At 37.5% G+C, this 25,832-nt stretch overlaps 8 protein-coding genes and 1 non-coding gene across 9 annotated transcripts; 6 read left to right on the top strand and 3 right to left on the bottom strand.

Moving 5' to 3' along the window:
• Positions 1-280: 280 nt before the first annotated feature.
• Positions 281-1,969, bottom strand: BRETT_001180 (uncharacterized protein; the record flags this gene model as incomplete). Its single annotated transcript, XM_041279735.1, has 1 exon — positions 281-1,969. One exon carries the CDS (start codon positions 1,967-1,969, stop codon positions 281-283), a length of 1,689 nt encoding a protein of 562 aa, XP_041137949.1.
• A 789-nt stretch (positions 1,970-2,758) lies between these two features.
• Positions 2,759-2,832, bottom strand: BRETT_001179. The gene has a single exon. It is a non-coding gene; the product is annotated as a tRNA-Arg (tRNA).
• Positions 2,833-5,117: 2,285 nt separating this feature from the next.
• On the bottom strand, positions 5,118-6,914 carry KRS1 (lysyl-tRNA synthetase; the record flags this gene model as incomplete). Its single annotated transcript, XM_041279734.1, has 1 exon — positions 5,118-6,914. The coding sequence occupies one exon, from the start codon at positions 6,912-6,914 to the stop codon at positions 5,118-5,120; it is 1,797 nt and encodes a 598-aa protein (XP_041137948.1).
• A 673-nt stretch (positions 6,915-7,587) lies between these two features.
• Positions 7,588-8,604, top strand: BRETT_001177 (uncharacterized protein; the record flags this gene model as incomplete). Its single annotated transcript, XM_041279733.1, has 1 exon — positions 7,588-8,604. One exon carries the CDS (start codon positions 7,588-7,590, stop codon positions 8,602-8,604), a length of 1,017 nt encoding a protein of 338 aa, XP_041137947.1.
• A 704-nt stretch (positions 8,605-9,308) lies between these two features.
• BRETT_001176 (uncharacterized protein) lies at positions 9,309-12,032 on the top strand (the record flags this gene model as incomplete). The annotated part of the gene is made up of 1 exon (XM_041279732.1): positions 9,309-12,032. The coding sequence occupies one exon, from the start codon at positions 9,309-9,311 to the stop codon at positions 12,030-12,032; it is 2,724 nt and encodes a 907-aa protein (XP_041137946.1).
• Positions 12,033-14,211: 2,179 nt separating this feature from the next.
• Positions 14,212-17,037, top strand: BRETT_001175 (uncharacterized protein; the record flags this gene model as incomplete). The annotated part of the gene is made up of 1 exon (XM_041279731.1): positions 14,212-17,037. One exon carries the CDS (start codon positions 14,212-14,214, stop codon positions 17,035-17,037), a length of 2,826 nt encoding a protein of 941 aa, XP_041137945.1.
• Positions 17,038-19,590: 2,553 nt separating this feature from the next.
• Positions 19,591-20,154, top strand: BRETT_001174 (uncharacterized protein; the record flags this gene model as incomplete). Its single annotated transcript, XM_041279730.1, has 1 exon — positions 19,591-20,154. The coding sequence occupies one exon, from the start codon at positions 19,591-19,593 to the stop codon at positions 20,152-20,154; it is 564 nt and encodes a 187-aa protein (XP_041137944.1).
• A 541-nt stretch (positions 20,155-20,695) lies between these two features.
• On the top strand, positions 20,696-22,306 carry BRETT_001173 (uncharacterized protein; the record flags this gene model as incomplete). The annotated part of the gene is made up of 1 exon (XM_041279729.1): positions 20,696-22,306. One exon carries the CDS (start codon positions 20,696-20,698, stop codon positions 22,304-22,306), a length of 1,611 nt encoding a protein of 536 aa, XP_041137943.1.
• A 331-nt stretch (positions 22,307-22,637) lies between these two features.
• On the top strand, positions 22,638-25,793 carry BRETT_001172 (uncharacterized protein; the record flags this gene model as incomplete). The annotated part of the gene is made up of 1 exon (XM_041279728.1): positions 22,638-25,793. The coding sequence occupies one exon, from the start codon at positions 22,638-22,640 to the stop codon at positions 25,791-25,793; it is 3,156 nt and encodes a 1,051-aa protein (XP_041137942.1).
• Between the last annotated feature and the right edge of the window lie 39 nt (positions 25,794-25,832).

The raw sequence follows: 25,832 nt of genomic DNA, 5'->3' as shown, positions 1-25,832 counted from the left end.
CATTTCAGATTAGTTCAAAAAAATTTTTAGAAGTGAAAAAAAAGAAAAAATACAGCTTAAAATTTATAGGTGAGAATGAAAAATCCGGTCTGGTTCCTGTCAATAAGAATATATCATTATTGAGCTTTGATCAGAAGTGTACGGATACGAATTATGGAACATTACTTTTTATATCATTAAGCTATTATTCAATGCTATGTATCATATTCGATGAGAGCATATTATTATTATTTTTCTATTTTGTTTTTTTTTTGACTTTCAGACCCTATGTCCTGAATATTCAATAATCACCACTATTGTATATGTTGATTTCTGATGGCGCTTTGAGTTCGGCTAAATCAAGCATCTTCAAGTTTGATAGTTTAGCTTGGACCTGCTTTAGCTGTTCGTTGCGGGCTCGAGATTTTTCTGCATAATTCAGGTAAGCGGTTTCATCGCCGGTAACGTATTTTCCAGTAAAGACACCGGCCTCAAAGCCATCAAACTCAGGCATTGGGTCCAAGGACTTTATATATGACTTCATGTTTTCATCATTATCAGAAATGACAGGAGTCAATGCCAAACGCATTTCCTGATCCTTGATTTCGTTATCTCTTTTGCAACACTCCTCCAAATCTTCGAGCTTTTGGTAGAAAACCTTATCAGCGCCAAGAACCTGCGATATTTGTTCCTCTGTCTTTCCGAATCCGACAAGCTGTTTGTTATCTGCCAAATCGATTCCGTATATATGATTATATCTGATGACTGGAGCACAAGATGCAAAATAAACCTTTTTAGCTCCTGATTCTCTGGCCATAGAAACAATCTCCTTCGATGTGGTTCCTCTAACTATAGAATCATCCACCAATAGAACAGATTTCCCATAAAACTCGGATGGCATTGCATTCAACTTTCTTCTGACAGACGATTGTCTTTGTTTCTGATCAGGCATAATGAAGGTACGCCCAACGTATCTATTCTTCACAAAGCCTTCCCTGTAAGGTAACCCTAAAGTAACAGCGCATTGTAATGCGGCATGTCTTGACGTGTCAGGAACAGGAATAACAACATCCACTTCCTTATGTACATCCATATTCTGTTTCCTGAAGCTGGCTTCAATGTGTTGCGCAAGTTTGGTACCCATCTCCAATCTTGCACGATAAACCGACACCCCATCCAAAACAGAATCAGGACGGGCAAAGTAAACATACTCGAAAATGTCCGGAGTGTATGATTGCATTGGTGTGACTTGCCTAAATTCTGGAATCATGGTTTGTTTTGGAATGACAACGGCTTCACCTGGCATTATGTCACGATAAACCCTAAAGTCGTGGGCTTTCAAGACCACTGACTCAGAAGCAATCATGTAATCTCTCGTACCATCAGACTTGAGTCTTTCGCCAATAACCAAAGGTCTGATTCCATGAGGATCCCTAAAGCCAATTACACCATAGCCTGCCAACATAGCAACGCATGCGTAAGCGCCACGAACTTTCTGATAAACGCCAGAAAGAGCTTTGAAAATATCGTTGTTGTTAACACGAGATTTATCATAAGTTGCGAGCTCTGCAGCAAATAAATTAAGCAACAACTCAGAGTCCGAATCGGTGTTAATATGTCTATGAACAACCTCATCCATATACTTTTTTAACTCCTCACCGTTGGTCAAATTTCCATTGTGACCCAACGAAATACCGTAAGGGGCATTAACATAAAATGGCTGCGCCTCGGAATTAGAGCTGCTACCTGCCGTTGGATAACGTAAATGAGCGATACCCATATTTCCCACCAGTTTCATCATTCTTGATTTAGTGAAAACATCTCTTGCCATGCCATTGCCTTTACATTGATAAAGACGTCCACCATCACCACACGTCACAATACCCGCAGCATCCTGACCCCTGTGCTGAAGATAAAGGCAGCCATCATAAAGCTCCGATGCACAGTTAACTTCCGGATCTGAACAGACTAAAGCTATAATTCCACACATGACTCTAAATTACTTTTTAATGGCTGGATAACCGGAATGCACTTGATTAACGTCCAATTATCTAAACGATCTTCCCAAGGTTACCACGGTCCCAGAAATTCGTCTTTATTCTTAACGAGCACAAAAATGATGTATTGATGTCATTAAAGAAGAGGTAGAAGTGAAAAGATCTAAGGAATACGTGATATCAAGATGCAGTGAAAATTTCGGAAACACAGATCTGTATTATCATATGTAAGTGAGGCGTCAAAGTTTTTTTTTGTTTTTTTTTTATTAATCCTCTTTTTCGGCTACTGTCTTAATTATCCACATTACCAAGAAGTAAGTACTGTTTATTGTTAGAGCAACGGCAATATAACAAAGCACACCGAAAAGTACGCCTGCCTCCGTTCACTTGAACAATTATAATTAGAAGATTGAAAACAATTGAACACGTACAGTTTTAGTAGTAATTGTTCATCTTTAAATCCGCATCGAGAAAGGGGGACGAGTCAGAAAACAATTTTGGATGTCTACCACATATGTACAGAGTATTTTATAATTCTTGTCTTGTTTAATGCCCGTCATTTGAATTTCGAGAACGATTGAACCTGCAAATAAAAATAGGATTTCTTTTGAAATACTGAAAGCATAAATAGCGTGTATGAAGTGATCAAGAAGTTGTTAGTTAAATCTTTCAGCGCATGTCTTTAATTAGATCCGTAATTACCTGAGACCTTAGAGCATGACTTCGAGAGATTCCCGACAATCAAAAAAAAAAAATCAAAAAAGAAATAGTGCAAAAAAATAAGGGCCCGGCGGGATTCGAACCCACAACCATGTACCTCCGGAAGGTAACGTGCTAACCATTGCACCACGAACCCGAAATCAAATATTTGGAAGCTTACCTAATTTATAATATAAAGAATTATTACTCCAAAAAAAGGAGAAATGGACTTACGGGTTTATTTCCAAGTTGTTGTTGTCGTTAAGAAAAATCTTATAAGTTACCTCAAAGGATTAGTTATTCAATTTGTTTTCTACTTAAATTGTGTCGGAGTTAAGAGAGACCTTATGAGTTACTCCCGGGCTTTAGCTATCAAACTCCTTCTTTAATAGAACTAATAAGAACCTAGCAGTCGGGGAGATTCAGACAATTGTAAGGTCGGTTACCTAAGTGGGTGGATATAAATGTACCAAGTGGTCTGTGTGATAATGTTAATGCCTTTAACATTCTAACAATTGTGTATGTATCACCATAGAAGAAAATGAATTTACTTCCTTTACTCTGTTACCATCAAAGTGGAGTCGAACTAGTTGTATTGCAAAATAGGCTATCGGGTCTCGTCCCTTCGTAGAAGAAACAAGTTATATAAAAAGAGGTAAAGTAAAGTAAAAATAAAAAGGAAAATAAAGTGAGGTAATCATACATAATAAAAAAAAAGATTTAATTCTCAGAAACAGAATTATGATCGCGCATAATTATTTTTCTGCTGATTCCCTAACATACACAGTTAGTGCATTTTATCCAGGATTGTCTCTATTAGATATTATTCTAAATCTTCGTTATTTTAGAATAAGTTCAGATCTCAAAACAAATAAATCTAATGACATATAATAATAGATTACCTAATACTAGGTAATATTCTCATATGTCCGACAAATTGATAGCAATGTTGTGCACGGTCAGCAAAGTTCGGATAATTACAAAATTGGTAAACCAGAATATGAATATATATGTACGTTGTTGTACGTGTGCTTATAACGATATCTTTAATATCCTGAGTATTGTTCATTTGTCGTGATAGAGAAAAATGAATTTACTTTCATTAATATTAATATTACTAGATTTAGTATAGTATTCGATGTTTATTGTAAAATATAACCTGAATGTATGCTTTAGTATAAATACAAGGGAATATCTTCACCTCCGATAATCGTCGTTCTTTTTCATGACCGGCATCATAGATAATAATATTGTAGGAGTTAAGACGGATGCCATAATTCACTTCCGGGCTATAGCTATCATACCCCTTCTTCAATCGAACTAACAAGAACTTAGAAGATGGAAAGGTTCAGACAACTGTAAGGTATGCTGTCTAAAATGATAAATATAAATCTACCAAGTAGCCCGCATATGGTGTTAATGTCTTTAACTTTTTAGCAATCACATATGGATTGGATAAGAAGAAAACGAATTTACTCTTCTTATTTTCCCACTATCAAATGAGGTTGAACTAGTTGTATTGTAAAACAGGAGCTCAGGGTTCATTCCTTTGTACCAGAGACGATAACCACACATAAAAAAGTTACTTTATAAATACAGAGAATTATACTTTCGCAAATTCCTTATCATACACAGTTGATGTATTTTACTCAGAATTTGCCTAAAATATATGCTTTCTACTAGATTATCACCATCTAAAAGTAAGTTATGATTTCAAAGTGTCAAAACGATGATGCTCTCGAACAATGGAGTTCAAGTAAGGAAAGATGTTATTGTTATATCATCTGATTAATACGAGAGCTACATCTATATAAAGTGAAGATATTCCCTTTTTGTATATCATTACACATACACTATATTGCATACTACAATAAATATCGAAATACTATATAAATCTGGTAACATTAACTTTAACACAAAGGATAATATTTAAGAGTATATAATTATAGTTGCTTAATACTAAGCAATATTTAAATATGTCGAACTAACAGGATGAGGCCGAAATAAACATTGGACGAAATATGTAACCGGAAATTTCCTAGTTTGTTATTCCGACAACTAATAAAACGTTTTTTTAGAAATTGGGGTATTTAGAAGTGTACACCTATTATATGTTTTTTTATAACTTTAGAAATGAATTACGAGTTGAAATGTAAATTATGTTCTTGTGGTTCTAATGCGTCTAATATATGAGTATTCCTACTTTTTCCTCACTGGCCAAATATTTTGCGAAAGGGTGAAGCATTCTTTACACGCACCATATTGAAACTACTACTTCACCAACATCTATCCTCCATACGTAATCCATTGAGAGATACTTTCATCACCAAGCTAGGCAATTATTTTAGCAGCAACAAAACTATACAGTCCAGTATATTAAAAAAAAGCATAAAAGAAATAGCTTGACTATAATATGTAGGGAAGTCACCCAATACTGCTTGTTCACTCATCATCTTCACCTTTGACCAGAGCATCTGGCTTCAAGGTTGGGAAAAGTAACACTTCTCTGATAGTATTGCTGTTTGTTAGGAACATACACAATCTATCAATACCACAACCCCAGCCAGCAGTTGGTGGAAGACCATATTCTAAAGCATTGCAGAAAGTTTCATCAACTAATTGAGCTTCATCATCACCTTGCGCCTTTTGCTTAGCTTGCTCTTCAAACCTGTTACGCTGATCGAATGGATCATTCAACTCCGTATAAGCATTACAAATCTCTTTAGTTCCAACAAAAACTTCGAATCTCTCACATAGACCAGGGATCTCTCTATCGTACTTAGCTAAAGGTGACATGATTTGAGGATGACCAAAAATAAATGTTGGATTGATACTACTGTCCTCAATGGCACCGACCAACTTGTCAAGCATTCTAGCATTGGTGAGAGGAGGCTGACAGTCGACCTTATTGTCAGCCAAAACCTTCTTTAAGAATTTAGTAGTTTCTTCGGTTCCAAGCTCATCAGCTGGTGGGAATTTGACCTTATATATTCTCTCCAACTCCTCCATCATGTTGACTCTTCTCCATGGTCTACTGAAATCCAAGGTCCATGTTTTTCCCTCTGGTCCATCTGGTTGGTACTTGATCTTGTAATCTCCACAAATAGTCTTAACCATTTCAGAGAACAAAAGTTCAGTAGTGTCCATCAAGTCGTAAACATCAGCATATGCCTGGTAGAATTCACAGGTGGTGAACTCTGGATTATGAGTCATATCAATACTTTCATTTCTGAATTGACGACCTATTTCATAAACTCTGTCCATACCACCAACAACCAACTCCTTCAAAAATAATTCCGGAGCAATCCTCATGTACATATCGATGTCCAAATCGTTGTGATGCGTAACAAATGGTTTTGCCGTAGCACCACCTGGGATGACGTTTAAAATTGGAGTTTCCACCTCAATAAACTGCCTGTTGTCCAAAAATCTTCTAATATACTGAATAATTCTAGATCTGATACCGAAGATATCTCTAGTACGCTTATTCATAATCAAATCCAAGTACCTCTTTCTGTACCTGGCCTCTTGATCTTTGAAACCATAATGTTCTGTTGGAAGCATACGCAAGCAAGGTGTTAATAACTTCACTTCTTTGGCGAAGACAGACAATTCACCTTCTCCACCTTTAGCTGGCTTAGTCCTACCTGGATAACCGACAACACCAATGACATCACCTCTTCTCAAAGCATCATGCATCTTTTCAAAGTCGCCAGTACAGTCCTGGGCTTGAGCCATAACTTGAACTTCAACACCATTGTTTGAAATACGGTAGAATCTCAACTTCGAACCGGATGCTCTCTTGACCATGATTCTGCCGGCAACAGAAACAGTGACGTCAGACAACGTTTCACCTCTCTTCAAATCAGTATACTTCTTGACGAAATCGTCCACCTGCATACTGACGTTGAACTTGTGAGGGTAAGGGTTACTCTCACTGTGGGGCTTTCTTAAAGCATCTATACGGGTACTTCTGATCTCAAAGTACTGATTTGGATTCAAGTTTGCGAGTTCATCCTTCTTCTTCTTAGGTGCTTGTGCTTCCTTCTTTGCTCTTGCAGCCTTCTTTGCGGCCTTTTTAGCTTGAACTGCTCTCATCTTCTTTCTCTTTTTCAGCTCGGATTTTGAGACATATTCACCCGTCTCTTCATCCAAATAAGTTTTTTTTAAACCCTCAGTGATCTTTACCACCTCTGGGGACTCCTTAGGCACTTGTGCTTTATTCTCGTTGGAAGACATTGTTAAAAGTATGCTTGGAATAAAACTGCTACAAAAAATGTACTTTCCGATAGGATAAGGAGACTAAGAAGAAAGCAACAACGTTGTTTTAAGTTAAAAAAATAAGTTAACTCACCTTAACAAAATTTCGCTTTTGAAAAAAAAATGTCGGGAAAAAATACAAAGAATCTTTGAATCTTGAGTGAAAAAAAAAAAAAAAAATAAAAAATTAAGCTAGCGCGCGAGTCACTGACTCTATATGTAAAAAAGAGCATGCAAGAACGGCAACAGCTTAAGTGGGCAGAAAATATAGTTAACAGACGAGTTACAAAATATTGAACATTACATAAATGCGCCAGTATTCTGAAAATCAAAGTAATATTTATATAAGAATATCTTGCTCTAAGACAAAAAAATAGACGTGGTCGGACGTCGCCAGAATACATGAAATCGTAAATTTTATCGCCTCAAATTTTTAGTAACCAACATTATTATGGAATATATTCAGTGTACGGATGTAACATAGTGTTTGGCGCGTGAAAAATTGCTATCTGTTGAAATCCAATGAAAGAAAATTTTTTCTTCCGTCCGTTCCAAGAGGAGGTAAAATATTCGTCAACACATATAGGATCAAGTGACAACAGTACTTGTGAGTGTGCATAACTGTGAATATCACATTCATACATAAACAAAAATGACTGAAGAACAATCAAGAATTTCAGAGCCCTTTTTGGTCGAGATAAATGCAAGTGTTGCACTAAAACTGGCACAAATAGGCCAGAAGCATTACCCAGGAACTTCATCGGGCCCTTTATATGGATTTGACGACCAGGAGGAAAGAATTCTCAACATATCTCACATAATTAACTTTCCTAATCAACATACGAGTGGTGATGATGTGTTCAATACAAAGTCATCTAACGCAAAATTTCAGGCAGATTTCCAAACCAAACTTAATGACAGTAAAATAGGTGTCAAGCTTTTAGGATGGTTTATGACTGCCACCAAGGGTAAGCAGAACAGACAGACGGTTGTTGAGTCTATGCTTCGCTTGCAAAAGAAAATGGTTGAGGAAGAGAAGAGTACATTGCCTGTTATATTTGTTATCTATGATCCATGTAAATCAACCGATAGCTTGCTAAGTTTGCAAGTCTTAAAGTTGAGTGATGCATTCGTGAAGACATGGAATTCCGAGGCTAGATTTGCCGCCAGAAATCTCATAGACAATAGGCTCACCTACAGGAATATTTTCGAAGAAGTTCCAAGTAAAATCAGAAACAGTAACCTAACTGATTTAAAAATTCAGGAGTTGGATGTGAATTCTGAGTATGGCAATGAGCTCGAGTTGACCTCAAATTATTTGAAAATAACTACACAGACGTCAGAGCAATTAATTGATGCTATTGATAACTTTAACCATAACTTGGGCAACTTCAATTACTTCCAGAGATCTCTTAGTAGAGAGCTTACAAAGATCAATCAGTGGAAACTTAGAGCTAAGCAGGAACATCTTGACCATTTAAAGACGGATCCAACTGCTGAGGAGCCAGAATTAGATTGGAAGGAGCACTACAAGCTACCGCAGGTTCCATCTAAGTATGAACACGTAGTTTCTGGTGGTTTGTTGAGCAGCCTCTGTAATAACGTTAGTACAACCGGGTCTGTGGAGCATGCAAAAACTACGGGTATACAGAAGAGTTTGGACTTGTAACTTTGCGAATTCACGAAATGAAACCTCCATCAACTTTCTTTTGTGTATCTATCTAATATACTAGATAAGAATGTCAATTTTTAATATATGTGATTTACTTGTCTCATTGATCGCATTGAGAATGTGGAGCAAAAACCCACCATTCAAGAGCTTATGCATCTTGGATTAAAACACCCACCTAATATCATTGTAAGTACAGGGTTGTAGGTTAAATTAAACTGTAGAAATTTGCCCAACAGAAGATGTGGTCAATAATTTGTCGAGTCGCTTCTTTACGAAGGGAGTAGTATTTTTCCTTTCTCTCGCGTTTTCTCCCCACCAAAAAAAAGATCACATCCTTATTGATGAACAATTATTTTTTGCGTAGAGCATTTATACACAGGCAGGCATACTTAGCCGATGATTCAAAAAGCCCAGTCCCCAAATCTATTTTCGGCTATTGTTAAAGTTGTGCCCACTTCGTTCGGCCTGCCCCTTTTTTTAAAGGTGTTTCAATTTATTCAACTCTTGTTGTCTATAAATTTCTATTCGGGACTACTATTCTTTTTTTTTCTCATTCTTTACTTTCAAAATTCTTATACTTTGGCACCTGATTGTTAAACTAGTTCATTGCTGTCAATTTTATTTCATGGTGTTTCAGGTGTTCCTCGGAAAAGCATCAAGTAATTCATCAAGCTGAATAACCAATTTTTAATTAAGGACAAATGCAATATGTTGGAAGAGCCATTGGCTCCGTTTCGAAGACATGGAGCTCATTGAATCCGGCAACTCTTTCTGGTGCAATCGATGTTATAGTTGTGGAAAACGAAGATGGATCGTTGTACTGCTCCCCCTTCCATGTGCGGTTTGGAAAATTTCAACTACTAAGGCCGTCGCAAAAGAAAGTCAACTTTATTGTCAATGGTGAAACAACAGATATTCCAATGAAGTTGGGTGAGGGTGGAGAAGCTTTTTTTGTGTTTGAAACTGATGCAGATGTCCCAAAAGATATGCAGACATCTCCAGTAGTAAGTGCATCTCCTTCTCCTGAAGCTAGTCCTCGAATGAGTCCAAAAAGCCCAAATTTAGAATCTCAAGGGGAGCCAGAATACCTAGATATAAATGGTGGTACGCAAGTTCTTTCGGACTTGAAAAGTAATAGCGAAGGAAATGATTCACCGGATGTTAACGATCAAATGGACCATTTAAAGCTAGGTGATGGATCAGAAACGGGCCCCAAATATGAACTCGAAAGAACCAACACATTGAAATCTTTGGAGAGGGCAGAGAGTATATCGAAGAGATTCAAGAAGAAAAATATCCCTTCTACTGTGGAAGCTAATGGAGATATACTTCTTGATATGCATGGCTACAAAAGCGATGCGAAGGACCTTCATGATTCTGACAAAGTTATCAAACAGCTTTTAGCGGACGAGTTTGGCTCTGATGTGGATTATAACATGCTTATAAACAAAGACCTTAATGGTAATATTAGAATAACAGGAAATGGTACTTCGCCTGCTGAAAGTGAGGATGCGACTTCCTTATCATCCAATCCTTCATCTCATGGTTCGGATGATACCGGTAAAAATGAACAAGATGACAGCAGCGATCAAACTACAGCAGGATCAATTTCATCCGGAAGTGCGAAAACATCTTCTGGAGATGAGCTTCAATCAAAGAAAAGTACGGTCTACTTTAAAACATTGAGATTAACATCTGCTCAATTGAAATGCATGTCCTTAGAATACGGTAGAAATAAAGTCGAGTATAGCGTGAATAAAGGGAAATCCGTCATTGGTGCATATTTATATTTATGGAAATGGAACGTGCCTATCGCGATATCAGACATAGACGGAACCATTACCAAGTCCGATACTTTAGGTCATTTGTTTACGATGTTTGGTAAAGATTGGACACACGAGGGTGTTGCCAGATTATTCAGTGATATAAAGAACAACGGATACAACATAATATATTTAACGGCAAGATCCGTTGGCCTTGCAGATATGACACGGTCATATCTTAATGGGGTCTACCAGAATGGATACAGTCTGCCATTTGGGCCAGTTATACTTTCTCCAGATAGGACAATGGAAGCTTTAAAACGAGAAATTGTTCTAAAAAAGCCTCAAGTTTTCAAGATGGCATGCTTAAAAGATATTGAAGCATTGTATTTTCCTAATGAGTCTGGCAGAGAAGATCATATGGAAAATGCTTCAGAGCTAAATATTTTTGATGGCTCATCTGGCGATGAGATAGCACGCGAATTACCCGCAACAACTGATTCAAGCAGCTTTACTGATATTAATACGAACACAAATACAGGTTCTTCCAGAATGTTGGATGAAGAAAAGGCAAATCAAACGCTAACGAAAGGTGACAACGGAGGTTCATTTGATAGTAACAACAATGCGAACAGTATTGACTCACAACGGTTTGATTCGATACCAGAATCACATTTGACAGGTAGTGACATTCTGAAAAGTATGAATACAAAGGAAAAAGTGGGAGAGTCAAACTGTGATGAGAGTGGCCTTCCGGGGGAGGAACTAAAAACGCCATTTTACGCTGGATTTGGTAACAGAATTACTGATGCATTATCATATCGGAGTGTAGGAATTCCTTCCTCCCGTATATTTACCATCAACACAGATAGTGAAGTGCATATGGAACTTTTAGAGATGGCTGGCTATAAGGCGTCATATGTTTCTATAGGAGAGTTGGTTGATCAATTTTTTCCTCCTGTGAGCATTTCAAAATCCAGCAAAGGAGTGGGTTCAGAATTAAATGATGCCGCAAATCGTTTTAGTGACGTAACGTTTTGGAGGAATCCGATACCGGACTTAACCGACATTTCGGAAGATGAGAGTACCACAAATGAGAGCAATGGTGGTGAAGACAACGAAACATCATCATCACACGAAGAGGCCAGAAACGTTGGATCACTGAGCCCGCGATTAAAATCTTTCTTTATGAGGTCCAATGAAAATGTAGATGAGAAGGAGGATGAGAAAGATGATAGTATTTTGGAAAGTGAAAATGGGGCTCACGATGACGAAGATGAAGAGATCGGGGATGATTTGGATGAGGATCCGGATTATGTTTACGAAGATGATCCCGATATGGAATATGAAGATGAAGACAGTGTCGGAAGTGACTTTGACGGGGATGAATTGGAGGATTATGATGATAACATAGGTGGCGAAAGTGTGGCCGAAGATAAAGATTACGAGCGAGAAGAGGAAGGTTTGAAGGTGAGGAACGACAAAAAAGAAGAGAAAGAAGAAGAAGCCTCTTTGATTAAAGAAACGGGGATGCAGAAGAATACATCAAATCATGCATTGGAGGACCAAGGAACACCTACATTTACAACAAAACATGGAAGCTCTTCCGCAACAACCGTTATGAATCCCACCACAGTGCATGGATCATTCATCAGAAATTAAATCCGTATACAAAACAAATACTATCATCACCAAACGATCGAGAATATATGATTCGAACGTTAGCGCATGAATTAACGGTAGAAGAAATAAATGTCCATATGATATATGAGTGATTCATCACGATATTCAAGTTAATGCACACAAACAATAAACAATGTATATGATATTAGTAGCAAGATAGTTCTCGATGTAACTTAACTTTAGTTGACTCAAAAACAATTGTGTCAAACTTTGATCACATAATACACACGGGGAGAAACCTGAAACAAACAAACAAACAACAAATTCAACAAGATCTACCGATGCCGATATGCATTTTGGAAGGTCTAACAATATTAAGAATGTGCATATATCTTTGAGGCTGGGAAATACTTGGGAATATTAGATTGGGAACAGATATGATCTTTTGGAGATAATAGACATCTGTAAACAGGCTACATATAGAAAAAGCATCGAATTTCTGCAAATACGAAAAAAAATACATATAAAGTATCTTAGCGTGTGACGTCATAAAATGTCAGCCGTTTCTTTTCCGCGCTAATAACTGAAAGGCTGAATACTATTCTCATTTTTATTTTTTTTTTCTTTCCCTCGCGTATAGTTTTTAAGCCCCTTTATAAAAAATATATATAGCCTAGCTGTACAAGTACAAAGGAGTCGAAACAATACACACCGTGGAAACGGAATAGGGCCTAGACCCTTGACTTTTTTTTACTCTGCTATTTAAAGAAACGGTACAGACAAGCACACGTACGTAACACTCCTTGTGCTCAAAATATATATTTCTGAGTAGATAATAATTGCAAAGTAGAAGAGAAAGGAAATCATTTCTTATACATTAGTATATACGAAAACTTTTTTTTTGTTTAAGTCGACGATTTTGAAACGTCTTATAAGAAAGCATGATAATCGCATCGTTGGAATGTGCTATAGGAGGTAGTAACTCCGACCACATAAATTAATGACACTCATGTTTTTTTCACATAGATAGAGTGGCATACATGAGAACCAAAGAAAAGAAGGGGAAAAAAAGATGTACTTTAACAAAAAAATTTAATAATAGAAAATACGACGGATAGAAAAACTTCGGCGTACTAGCGCCTATGGTGAACACAATTCATTTGCCGAAAAAAAAAAAAATACAATTGAGTTTTCTCAATAATAGAATAATAAATATCATGTTAGTTTTACCCATGGATACACTTATCTTCCCTTAAGATACAAAATATAGCAAATGAGTAAGCTTTGGACGTATGTATAAAAATAAAACTGATATATCACTAACAGCTTTTTGACGGCAAAAGTAAATAGGGGAATATAAAAATAGTAGTATAAATAAAATCTAGCTGTTGATCGTGGAATTAAGACCAAAAAAAATCTCTGATGTAATCAGTTTTGGCACTGAATGTGCACAATGGCGGGGTGTAAAAAATATAAAAATAATATAAATGAAGAACATGAAACGCGTTGGCTAGACAGGCCCACAGTGCACAATACGGCAGGGTCAAAAAAAAGTCTATGGGTTTGAAAGGGTATGAACGGGGGGAAAAAGATACGGGACCAGTTTTTACAATCGATTTTTTTTACCCATCGAGAAACTGGTGAGACAGTTGGGTTCCGGTGGCATGCATGTAATCATAAAGAAAATATAAATTGATATAAAATGATAGTTATTTTTTTCATGAACTTATATAATCGCCATCGTAACTTATGAGCCCCTAATACCACACAGTTTCGTTTAAAAGCGTCGTAGATTAACATCCCTTGATATCATTACAAAAGTTGAATTTATATTCAGATAGAGTTTTTTTTTCTCTAAGGTTCATCCATCTACAAGACTGCTTTCCGGCTAACACTGCTCTTTTATTATTTTAAATAGGGTGTGTGCTGTTTGATTGAATCCTACAAAACACAAAATTGTCTTGATTGTAAGGGGTTCAAATAGAGATATACGGTGTGCGGTACGATTAACTGCATCTTCTCTTCATTTTAATACTTTGCATACCCCTTATTTGTTCAAGATTTACGTCATATTTATCGGTTGCCCTTTGATAGGCAACACGAAAGTTATCTCACCGGCCTGTTGGGATTACAAAGCTGAAAACTATTTAACTTGGGTTCTATAAAAAAAGGAACTGGTCTTTTGAAAACAAAAATTAACGCGAGTCAAGGTCAAAATATGTCTTCTCCATCAGTCGCAAACTCACCACAATGCCCATTTCCTCAGAATCATACATCAAATCCAAGTGTTGACTATTTTTCTTCGGTGGCGTCTCGTAAGGGAATATCTGACAATACCATTTCTAAAATTAGCACGGAACATAAACCACATATATTATCTTCGACGCCTAAAGAATGCAGATTTGATCCTCTTCCAAGGGTATCTAAGCATCAAAAACCCGGTATTCATCTCAAGTTACCGTCCCTAATGTTGAAGCCTCAACAAATATCCTTTTCTAAACACGTTAAAAACACTTCAGAGGGTTCTTCGTTTGCCTCGGATTCGGATTCAGCTACTTTGGTTGATAATACTGCTTTAAATTTTAATCCCTCGGTTTCTATGAGATCTCAGGGGGATAACAGATCAATAAGTACATTATTCTCGGACAGTGACGAATCAGTACCAGACAAAAAGGTAATAGGTTCACCACTGCATGATGAATGCTTTATGTCTGCTCCAAATGATAACATCTCTGAAGTTAATACACTTAAAGGTTTATGTGCTCCGAGCTATCCAGAGAATTCACAGGCGTTTGGCCATAGAGTTATCAAAAGTGAGCCTTTTTCTACGAACGATGGCTCCAATCGAACTCCTTCTACTAAAGCGAATATGCTCCATACACCGTGCTCTGCCACTGAACCAAAATTCAATTTTCAGCGTCCGGTGTTTGGGTTTTCTACTTATCATCGTCAAAACAGTAGTTCGGGCTCTATACACTCATTTTCTTCTTCGATCTCTCCAATAAACTCACACTTTGGAAAACTGGACAACCAGAATAATATGCGCTCTTTTGGTGCCTCTGGATTTCAAAATTTTGTATCAAGTTCTGAATCATTGACAGGCAGGACCTCGAGATTCAAGAATAGAAAGAATCCTTTGCCGGAAGGCTGCTCATTACTTTCCAGAAGGAAGTATGCTGAAATGGTTGAACACTTGTCAAAACATAACCATGAAGGATTACTAGTTATTGATGTCAGACCGTTCCAAGAGTATTGCAAAGCCCACATTTCTGGGGCAATAAACATTTGCTTACCATCTACTTTACTAAGAAGAGCTACATTTACTCTTGAGAAGTGCGTTCAGACGTTGGCTGTCATTGAGAGGAAGACATTTTCCAGCTATTTGACAAATAGTAACACTGAATTGCCTCCATGCGTGTTGTTATACGATGATTTTTCTTCTACTGCAGATGACGTGTCAAGCTCAGTTAACCATCTCTCGCTGAAGTTTGTCAATTGCACTAAGTGGAAATCCTCTATATTTGTGCTTGAGGGCAGTCTAAGCCAGATGGGGGACGATTTTCCCGAACTTATATGCTCAGGATCTCTTCCATCCACAAGACAACCTGTTAAAATAAATAAAGATGTACATTATGAGAATTCGCCAGCAAAAAATAAATCTAATAAAATTGCGAACTTAGGATCCGATGATAATGTGCAATCAGACTTGTCATCGAGCTCATCCGCTGAATCAGGCTCTTCATCATACTCAAATCCATCATTTGTTGCATCATATAATGGGCTATCTGACGATGGACTCGGGCTTTCCCATTTCAGTTTACCGAGTACTGCTCATGATCCATTTTATCGGATGAGACACCAGGAGGAGGATCTAGATTTTGATCCTGACAGATCTCTTCATCTCTCGACTAATATACCTGATGGTGAGAAGAAAGTTCTGCCGAAGTGGCTGCTGGATATTTTTGGTCCTGATCTTGGGGCTACAAAACTATCCAGGAAATTTAATAATTTACAAATTGAAGAAAGGCACAGGCTTAATGAAGCAATGACGAGAGGTATGCATAAAAACTCAAAGTCAGTTTCTGATGCAGAGATTCCGATGGTCACCGCCGGGGTTGAGTTGGGTCGTAAAAATAGATACAAGGATATTTTCCCATACGAACACGCCAGGGTTAAGATACAGAAGTATAACGGACGGGAAAATGATTTGGATGAAGAGAGTTCTTACATTAATGCTTCATATTTGCATTACCCATCTAGTGAGTTTCAATATATTGCAACTCAGGGCCCGCTAAAAGAAACTATCGGCGATTTCTGGAGAGTGATTTGTGACCATAATGTACCACTTGTGTTTTCTCTTACGGCGGAGAGGGAAAACGAAGTGGAGAAGTGTGCACCATACTGGGATGAGGGAATATACACATCAAATGGTATTCTTGTTGAGGTTCATCTCCTTGAAGTGGATAATGACTTCGCTTTGTTGGGAAGTGAGAGCGGTGACTTGGTTGCCAGAAGACTTCAAATAACAATTGGATCAAAACCAGCCCACGAGGTTCTTCAAATACATCTTCTTTCATGGGAGGATTATGGAGGAAGAATTAATTCGGATGAACTTCTTTCCTTAGTTTCTCTGAAAAGATATTTGCAAGCAGAAACAGATACAGAAAAGTCTCCCGTTGTTGTCCATTGCTCAGCTGGTTGTGGAAGAACGGGATGTTTTTGCACTATAGATACCTGCGTTGATCTGTTTCTCAGCGAGAAGGACAAGTGCCTTGAGTCAGCCAATAACGAAAAAGATCTGGTGTATGACATAATATCGAAGTTTAGATGCCAACGTGTGTCGATGGTTCAGAATTTACGGCAGTACATACTGATATACGATACCATATTGACTTTCAAAAAGAATCAGATGACCAGGCTTAATAAAGGATCACAAAAGGGTGCGCTAACCATGTTTAAGTGGGACAAGAGGGGTGAGGACTATGGCATTCTCAATAATTTCATCCATTCGTATAATAAAAGGATGAAGAAAAATAACAGCTGAGTTTGTGAATTTGTGATTATGATTTTAACAATTTATCGCCAATTTCAACAAAAACGGTTTTGCGTCTGTATTTGCTAAATTTTCTATAATGCTGCCAAGGCAGGGGCACTATTTAATAACATAATTCGATAATAACACTTAATATTAAATTTAAGAAAGAGTAATTAATTGTAAGTTGCATGCTCACTGAAAAGGGCCATGCCTGATTTATTGATCATTTGAAATATCATCCTTCTAACCGCACAAAATCACTTAATGGAGAATTTAGCATATATATATATATATATATATCGACATATATTAAGATTGTATGATTCCAATCGTTAAATACAGCTCACACAATAAAAACTTGAATTTAGAAAAGAATTTGCAATGAATGCATCAGAGGTCCATCAACCCAAGATGATATCATATAAAATAATTATAATATTAATTGCAATTAAGGGGAAACGAAGTAACGTCCGTGTTGCACTTATGAGGTTGATCAATCTAGATTTGACACCTGTTAATGCACCATCTGAACCACCAGAACTTGCACCTAAAGTAGAATAATCCCCAAACGGACTTGCTTGAGTTTGCGGATTTTGCGTCTGCTTTGTCGCACTCCAACCTATCCTATTCAAAAACCTATCCTCACTAAGAACGGCAATTCCATTCACAAAAAAGAGGATAGCTGAACAAATTCAATATCATGATGTTAGTAGAAGGCACACCTCAGGGGCATACAGTCAGGACACATATTGATTCGAAGTGAACTTACAATAGAATAAGGTTCCTAGACCAAACATTATAAAAGCAATCTTTAAGAAACCCAAAAATCTGCAAGTGCACTGATTATAATAGTGATTCCAATGTAATGTTGCTTTCTATACTTTATAACTAAAGAAATTGACAGATCGACATCAAGAATTAGAAAATTACAAACAAAGATCAGGCGCGCGAGTGGGAACTTGCAATGAATAAAAATCACGACCGTCGGGTCAATCGGCTTACAAAAGATGGCGAGGGCACCGTAAATCCTTACACGTTTTGGCCGGACTCTTACTAACGCTAAGCCACTCAAACAAGAAGCAAGAAACACACACAACATTCAACATTCTTCTATGAGTGAATCTTCATGATTAAGATATGAACAGATCTAATTAGGAGAGATCTCTTTTGGTAAATATACTGATGAAAAAATAATTAACACTGCTCTTGCTGCAATATTTCTGCTTGCATAAAGCTAATAGAACATATGAATATCAGCATCAGCATCAGCACTTTATTTCAATTAGTACGTTGTCTAGAAAATGTGGTAATAAGGTTAACATAATGAATAAACTATGGATATTATTCGACGCGTTCTTCAACATTCAAATAAACTCACGAGATTTAAGCACCTACTAGCTCGAAGTAGATAAAACAAAGATTAAGGGATCGACGAAACTAGATACAGGACACTCGGTAAAAATTAGAAGTAATTATTAGCCACACAGTCGGATGGGTCTTTTCCAATACACAAAATATAGCATATCAAATTTATTTCGTCCCGAATTCACGGAGATTAATCGGTTGCCAGCAAAAATAACCGGCGATACTACTAGAAATAACCAGAAAACAAAAATGATTCTGTTGTAATGCCCAAAATTTACATAGCCGTGTGGATGCCTGCGGCTGGTTTATTTTAACGTGCTTTGCGCCTGTTTACAAATATTTTCTCTAACCGTGTACTCACAGCCTTTTTAAATAATAAAATTATATTCATTACAATCTACTCGAGGTGTAGCAGTCAACCGTAAAAAAATGAGAAACGGAGAACATACATGCTGTGATATCCTAGAATAAGCAAATACCAAATGTGTTGGCAAACTATTAGTCAGATGATCACGCCTTCTATAAATGCGAGCTTATCCTGCTTTTTTATTATTATAATCATACACCCCACAATTTTCCGTAATTCGCGAGTCTGCTTTTGGATAACATCAAACAAGTTTATAACAATAAAATAGCTATAACTCAATAACTTTTTCTAACGTGCGGCTTTTGCTAACGAGACCTCAAAATTAAAAATTGCCAGGTTCTTGATTTCCCAAACGGGAGCAGTGGTCGGTTCCTACGAAGTATGGAAGCCAGAAAGATGCATTTTTATTTGAGGGGTCGCTTGCAAAAATGTCCCGTGACCTCATTTCCGTATTGTAGAACATATTTGGTGCTGCCTTGTTTACTTGCTTTTACCCCAATATTGTTTTCCGGCTTTCGAAACTTCTCCCAATACACTTTTAATTTTGGCACGCTATCTGAGATGAGGCAGGCAGGCTCTTAGTCTTCTGTTTCGGCTTTGCGTGTCCTTTCGGATTATGCTATGACTCTTTCTTCGTGCTTCACGTTTTAGTGAAAGGACTGATTTCTATATAAAGAGGGCTAAATGCCCTTCTGTAATGAGTGATTTAGTGGTGAGTTTTCTTCTTGTTGCTTCTGTTTTAACCACACACATTGATACCTTTTTGGGTTCAATAGTTAAAACATTACTTTAAAGTACTATTACTACTACATATAAGAGAAACTATCAAAATGGGGGGAAGAAGAAGAAGACAACAGATGGAGGAGGAAATTTACGCCGAGCCAGTTCACTTTGACCATCTTGAGTCAGCTCCTCGTGTTAGAAATGCAAAGGAGAAGACGTTTGACAGCTTGGATGACTTTGAGAGATATATTAAGATTGAGGCTGGTGATAACGAATTCGACCAGTTGGATCTCCATGTCAGGTATTTACCTCCATTCATTGTCCGTCAGACCCATGGGCAGGAGGACAAGATCAAACCTCAAATGAATTCCTTGAACAAGAAGTTCAGAAGACATTTGAAACATCATCTAAAGAGACACTTGTTGCCAGAGATTAGTATGATGTCCGGCGTCGATTATGACTTTAAGGAAGCCTCTGCTGGCTTCTCGCAGAACCTTTACGGAACTACTTCGTCCTACAAGTGGCAATTTATGGACGACGGAAACCATGGCTTTAACGAGTCCGAATATTCCAGAAGAAAGCACTGGAAGGTTCAGGTCGATGTCGAATCCGACTCTAATGGCCCTTACATTAATGTCGACTTCAAGGCAGCAGCTCTCGACAGCGAGTAAATTCGGTAATGATTGAGCTCACAATACTACAATGGTAGTTTGTGTTGGTGGCCACCTATTTCATTCTTTGTTCCGATCTTTTTCTTGGCTTCAAAATGAGAGCTTTCAGTCCTTGAATGTCTCTTTCCTACTTAACAATTCTTTATATATGCTTTTACGATTTGCCACGACACATATTCCGCTTTTATGACTTTATACGTGCACCATTATTGGTGCTTGATGAATAACGAACATTTTCGTTTTATGAATATTTAATGATGAAATGTAGTTGACTATGGCTTCTGTTTAGATTTCTTTTTCTAATTACGTATTGTTTGTAAGTTTGATTTGGGTGGGGCGGGGTCGGAGCTTTTCTTCTGTGCCGTTTCTTAATTTTTTTTTTACTTCATTTTTAATATTTTATTTTGAATATTTATTTCCCTTGCATTGCTGACGCCTGAAGTGCGCCCAGAATTATTTGATTACGCTTCTTACTGTTTCGAAACGATATAATATCAGAAAAACTATTTAGACACTAGCAATATTGTCAAGACATTTCATAATGTCATCTGCGGTACCATATGAACCGGATGATTTTGATAACAATCCGTTTTCAGAGCAAGGTGTGATTCCACCTGCATCCAATTTGGTTCAGTCATCGTCTTCTCAATCACCCTTAGAACACTCAGAGCGTGATAACGACACAGGTGATATTAAATCTAATGAGTCCCCGAACAAAACACAGAGTGACTTGGATAAAGTAGCCAACAAACTGTTCAGAGATTTTCCTAACGAACAGGACCTCAAAAAATACATTCCAGAGAGATTAAACAGGAAGTCGTTCAACATTTGCGTAAAAATTCAGGAGGTTGAAAAGAATGGAAACATAACATACAAAAACCCGGTCTTACGATTTAACGCAAGTGTGAAAAACATACCTGGATTTAGAAGGAGCCTTTATAGAGATGTGAGGAGAACATACAAAGAGATTCAAGGCCTTTACAAATATCTGATCTTCAATAACATTGAAGTTTTTGTGCCTGCATTACCATCAATAACAATCGCGTACAAGGCAATGTCTCCGGAATTTTTGAGTACAGTTTCTAGAAGCACTCAGGAGTGGTTTGATAGAGTGTGCTCCAATCCGATTTTGATAAGAAACCAGGAGTTCATTTTGTTCTTTGAGCAAAATGATTTCAGTTATACCCCTTCAAAAACGAAGCCATCCAGCAATTCTGTCATGGCTACTGGAATAAGAAGAAAAACTTTGAAACAATTACAGCCACCGTATGATGCATGCGAAGAACTTGCTGAATACCGGCCGATGATTAAATCAATTCATATAGAATCGGAGAAACTGACCTCAAAAATGGATGATATTCTGAGACTTGAGAAACAACTATGCGTTCTTGATTCAGATTTTTATTCGGATATATCTAAGCTGTCCCCTTTGAATGATGACAAGCAAATTGGGAAGGTCTGGAATAAGTTTAACAAGGTGATGCAAGTGTTTACTGAAATGAATTTAGTTTCTGTTGTTGGATTCGATTCCGCCATTTCCAATACGTTCAAACTTATATCGGATGATTGTTACAACATAAAAGAATCCTTGACAAATCGTCATCTGTTAATGAGAGAACTAATTAATGCAGAAGAAATAACGAAGAAGAAACATGGCGTTATCACTAGACTAAAGTCAAAGTCCATCATAGATCCGATCAAAATTGATGAGGCAATCAGGTCTTTGGAGATGGCCAACAACTATGAAAAGGAAATACGATATGAGGTTAAAAGGACAACTTATGAAATGCTTATAGAATCAAGAGACTATACAGAGTATTTCACCCAAACACTGAAAAGGCTTTTGAAATCGCTTGCAAAGCAACAAATCCGGCAGGAACGGAAGAAGCTTCATCTTCTAACATCAAATAGGATTATCAACCCCAAGGAATCATTAGGCAGATTGGGCAGAGAATCATATCCGGAGGGAACTGCGAAAAGCTCACAAAATTTCCTTTCCGATGATTCCTGGACTTCCAGGTCCAGAAAAATTGCAGATAGCCCTATTCAAAATTCCAATGGTTCCAAAAACAGGAGTCGGGCAGGACTTGATGAGCTGTCAAATGTTGATGCAAAAAATGCTGCAAGTCTTTTGGCCAGTTCTTCCTTTTGAAAATTTGTATATCAACATAAGAACAAACCTAAGTATTACAGACCAATATAGTTTCATGTATGCTGCTTTGTATCGTATCGTAAATGAACCCAACCAACTGATAAAGCCTTGATCTTTATTTCATTTCATTTTTTTATTATTATTATTATTGTTGGTTATATTTTTATTTTTTATTTTTATTTTAGTTTTTTTTCTTCGGAGATGGGTTACATGTTGAGTCGAATCAATCTGGTGTTTAACTTCCAATCGCCATTTTATAGCTGTTCTTTCCACTTTTGCTTATGTAACTTGAAACAAATTTAACAATTGTTTACAAGGAAAAGAATCTAAAATGGTACTTGGAAAGGGAAATCAGCTATTTGGAAAATCCAAAAAGAAAAATGCTGAGAAGAGATCCAGCAATAACTGGGGAGCGTTTACAACAGGTGGCGAACAAACAAGTGTTAAAAAACCCACATTAAAATTCCCTGGACTTCGAAAATCTGGAAACAATCTATCAAAGGGACTTGAGGATTTGAAATATGGAGTTTTTGAACTTCAAAAGCTTGGGGAAACAGGAAAAATTAGATGTCTTGCCTATGATCCTATCCAGAGCTTGATGGCTGTGTGCACTGATCTTAACCATGTTACAATATTTGGTCAGGCGAGGGTTCGTTACACACTTCGAATTGATTCAGTGAATGCAGTCAAGGCACTAAGATTCGTTGAAGGCGTTTTCTTGATTGCAGTTGATGGTTCTGATACGGCGATACATGTGATTTCCCTTTTCTCCAGGAAAGTTGTTAGAACCATTTCTACGAGGTATCCAATTACTGCCTTTGATACAGACTATTCATTACAATTTATATTTGTTGGACTAAAGAATGGTGATGTTAAAGCATACGATATTGAAACAGGAAGACCGACATATCTTTCAATTCGCAGCGAGCAACGGAAAATGTTGCCAGGTGAGGTTGATACCCATGTTTGTGATATCAAGTTTCATCCTCGAGATTTTGGCACCATCCTTATAGCATATCCAAAGGTGTGCATTATATTTAGTTTAATTGAGGACAAAACTGTTCACACCTTTACATATGGTTTACCAAAGGCAGCACCAGGTGGACCAAATGCCTCTTACACGTACAATGCTGACGGTTATTATTACCCGAGTGTCACTCATTGTCTTTGGCATCCGAATGGGCTTCACATTGCTACTACATATGATGACAATTCTATCGTGTTTTGGGATGCTCAAACAGGTGAGAGATTAATAGCCAGAACGCTATTTGATAGCTATGTTGATATTCCAACAGGCGAATCACTTCAGCCTGAAGACGTGAAGATGACTCCAATTAAAAACATTCAATGGATTTGTGGCTCAGATCCAGAGAAAACGTCATTACTTATACTTGGAGGGGACTCATACGTGAATGAAGGATACCATCAGCTTGTACGCATGGACTTCGGTAAAATGATATCATACTCAATGTCCAGCTACAAGCATATGGCTGACTATTATGGTCAACCAAAACAGCAAAATATATTTGCTATACATTCGAAAGCCGATGTGTATGACTTTATTGCTCTCCCTCAGAAGTCCCCATTTTTTGATGGAAACCACAATCCAACGTTAATCGCCGTTGTGCTTACTGATGGCTCGTTAAAGTTTCTTAACTATCCTATAGGTAATCTTTCCTACGAGGCATGCCGATTTCCTTCCACAATATCTTGGCTAAACCCGAAAATTACTTGCTCTTCTTCTTCATATTTGGACCGGAGAATATTGAACAGTGTCTATGATCCATTTCCAGAAAATCGAAGTATCTTAAAAGGAGGAATTCCAAGTAAACCTAAGTTCAAGGCAGAAGCTGGCTCAGTAGTTGTTACAGGCCATGAATCTGGCTTTATTAGAATCTGGAATTCATCCCAAGGGGATCTTAATAGTGGTGCCGTCTTAGAAATCGATTTAGCAGCAATCCTTCAGAATGACTCGCTCGAATGCTCTGTGTCCAAAATCTCATTTGCTCCAGATCAAATGGAACTGTCATGCAGTCTCTTTGACGGAACGGTTTTACTATTTTCATATCAAGAAAATAAACATTATAAGCCGGGTGCTGTCTCTGGATTGACGAATCAGATGGGAAATCTTGCTATTGGGGAAGGTGCTATTGTTAATATAAGTTCTAGGGCACCATTAGACGTCAAACGTGGATTTATGCCCGTTTTACTCCTTAGACCGCTTGAAAATGGCAAGGTTACTGCATTATGCAACAGTAATGTTGGATTCGTGGCCATTGGCTATGAATCTGGAAGGCTTTTGGTTATTGATCGGCGGGGAAATGTTGTTATTTTTAACACTCTGTTAGAAGAAAAAGGATTATCGATCGGGATGTCACCAACCTCTATACAATTTGGGTTTGGAAGACTCAATGACAGTTTAGAGAAATGTACAGTGTTCATGTATGTTGGAACGTCTATTGGTAGGCTAATGACATATTCAATTAATTCAGATTCAAGAGGCAGGTTTTCTGTTCATGAAGTTAATCAATTGGATACTAATGACTCTGATATAATTGATATAATTTCATTGAACTCATTGACGGGAAGACCATGCAGCCCTAATATGTATCAAATGAGCGCAAATCCTACGGAAGTGGACCTTTCCACCCCCTATATTATTTCCGTGTCGAGTTCAGATATTAGAATTACAAAAGGGGAATCGAAGGTTGCACATAAAACCTATAGCAAAGGTTCCATATCAAAAACAGGAATTACTGGTGCCAAAACGGCGGATGGAAGCATTTCTTTCTGTCTAGAGGTCATAATGGCGAAAACAAAGAAAAGTGCGATTTTGTCGCTTCCCACGCTTTCAGAGATTTGTGTCATTGGATTACCATATAGAATTGATCCTGAATATGCTGTACAAAGTTCAATTCTTCCACTTGGAGATGCATTTTTAAGGCTATCGGAAACAGAAGCAGTACTAATTAATGTCATGAATCTAAGAAAGGCAATTAGAGGGCCAGAAACCGAAAACCACGATGATGTTCTCTTTTTAAAGAACATCATGATTCCATCCAGACCTAAGGCTAACCAATTACTTAAAGGGACTGCCTCTGTAACATTTGATGATTTCTACAGACTGCTCATGGGTGAGAATAAAAAAGTGGTTAGTCAATCAGAGGAATCCAGACTTGCGTGGAACATCTCTCCTTACAATTCAGCAAATTTCAGTATTTTGGGAACATCAAAACCCCATTACTATGATCCATATGCATTAAGCCAGCATATAGAGCTCAATAAGTCTCCAAGATCGAGTTACAAACCAGGTACACACAACTCATGGAATTTGGAGAATTTGAAAAAATATGCTAACAGTGCAGTTGAACGTGGAACGGACAAAGTAGGAAATTATGTTAGCGATATGAACGATGATTTTGACAAATTTGTGAGCCAGACAAAGAAGGATGCTATGAAAAGCATATTCAAAGGTGCCTTGAATTAAGAACTAGTTCCCAAATGCTTACATATCTTTTATAGTTTA

The sequence above is a fragment of the Brettanomyces bruxellensis genome, chromosome 8 (assembly GCF_011074885.1).
Source record: "Brettanomyces bruxellensis chromosome 8, complete sequence".
Lineage (NCBI taxonomy): Eukaryota > Fungi > Ascomycota > Pichiomycetes > Pichiales > Pichiaceae > Brettanomyces > Brettanomyces bruxellensis.
Note: the sequence above shows the minus strand (reverse complement) of the source record. Positions and strands in the feature narration are given on the sequence as shown.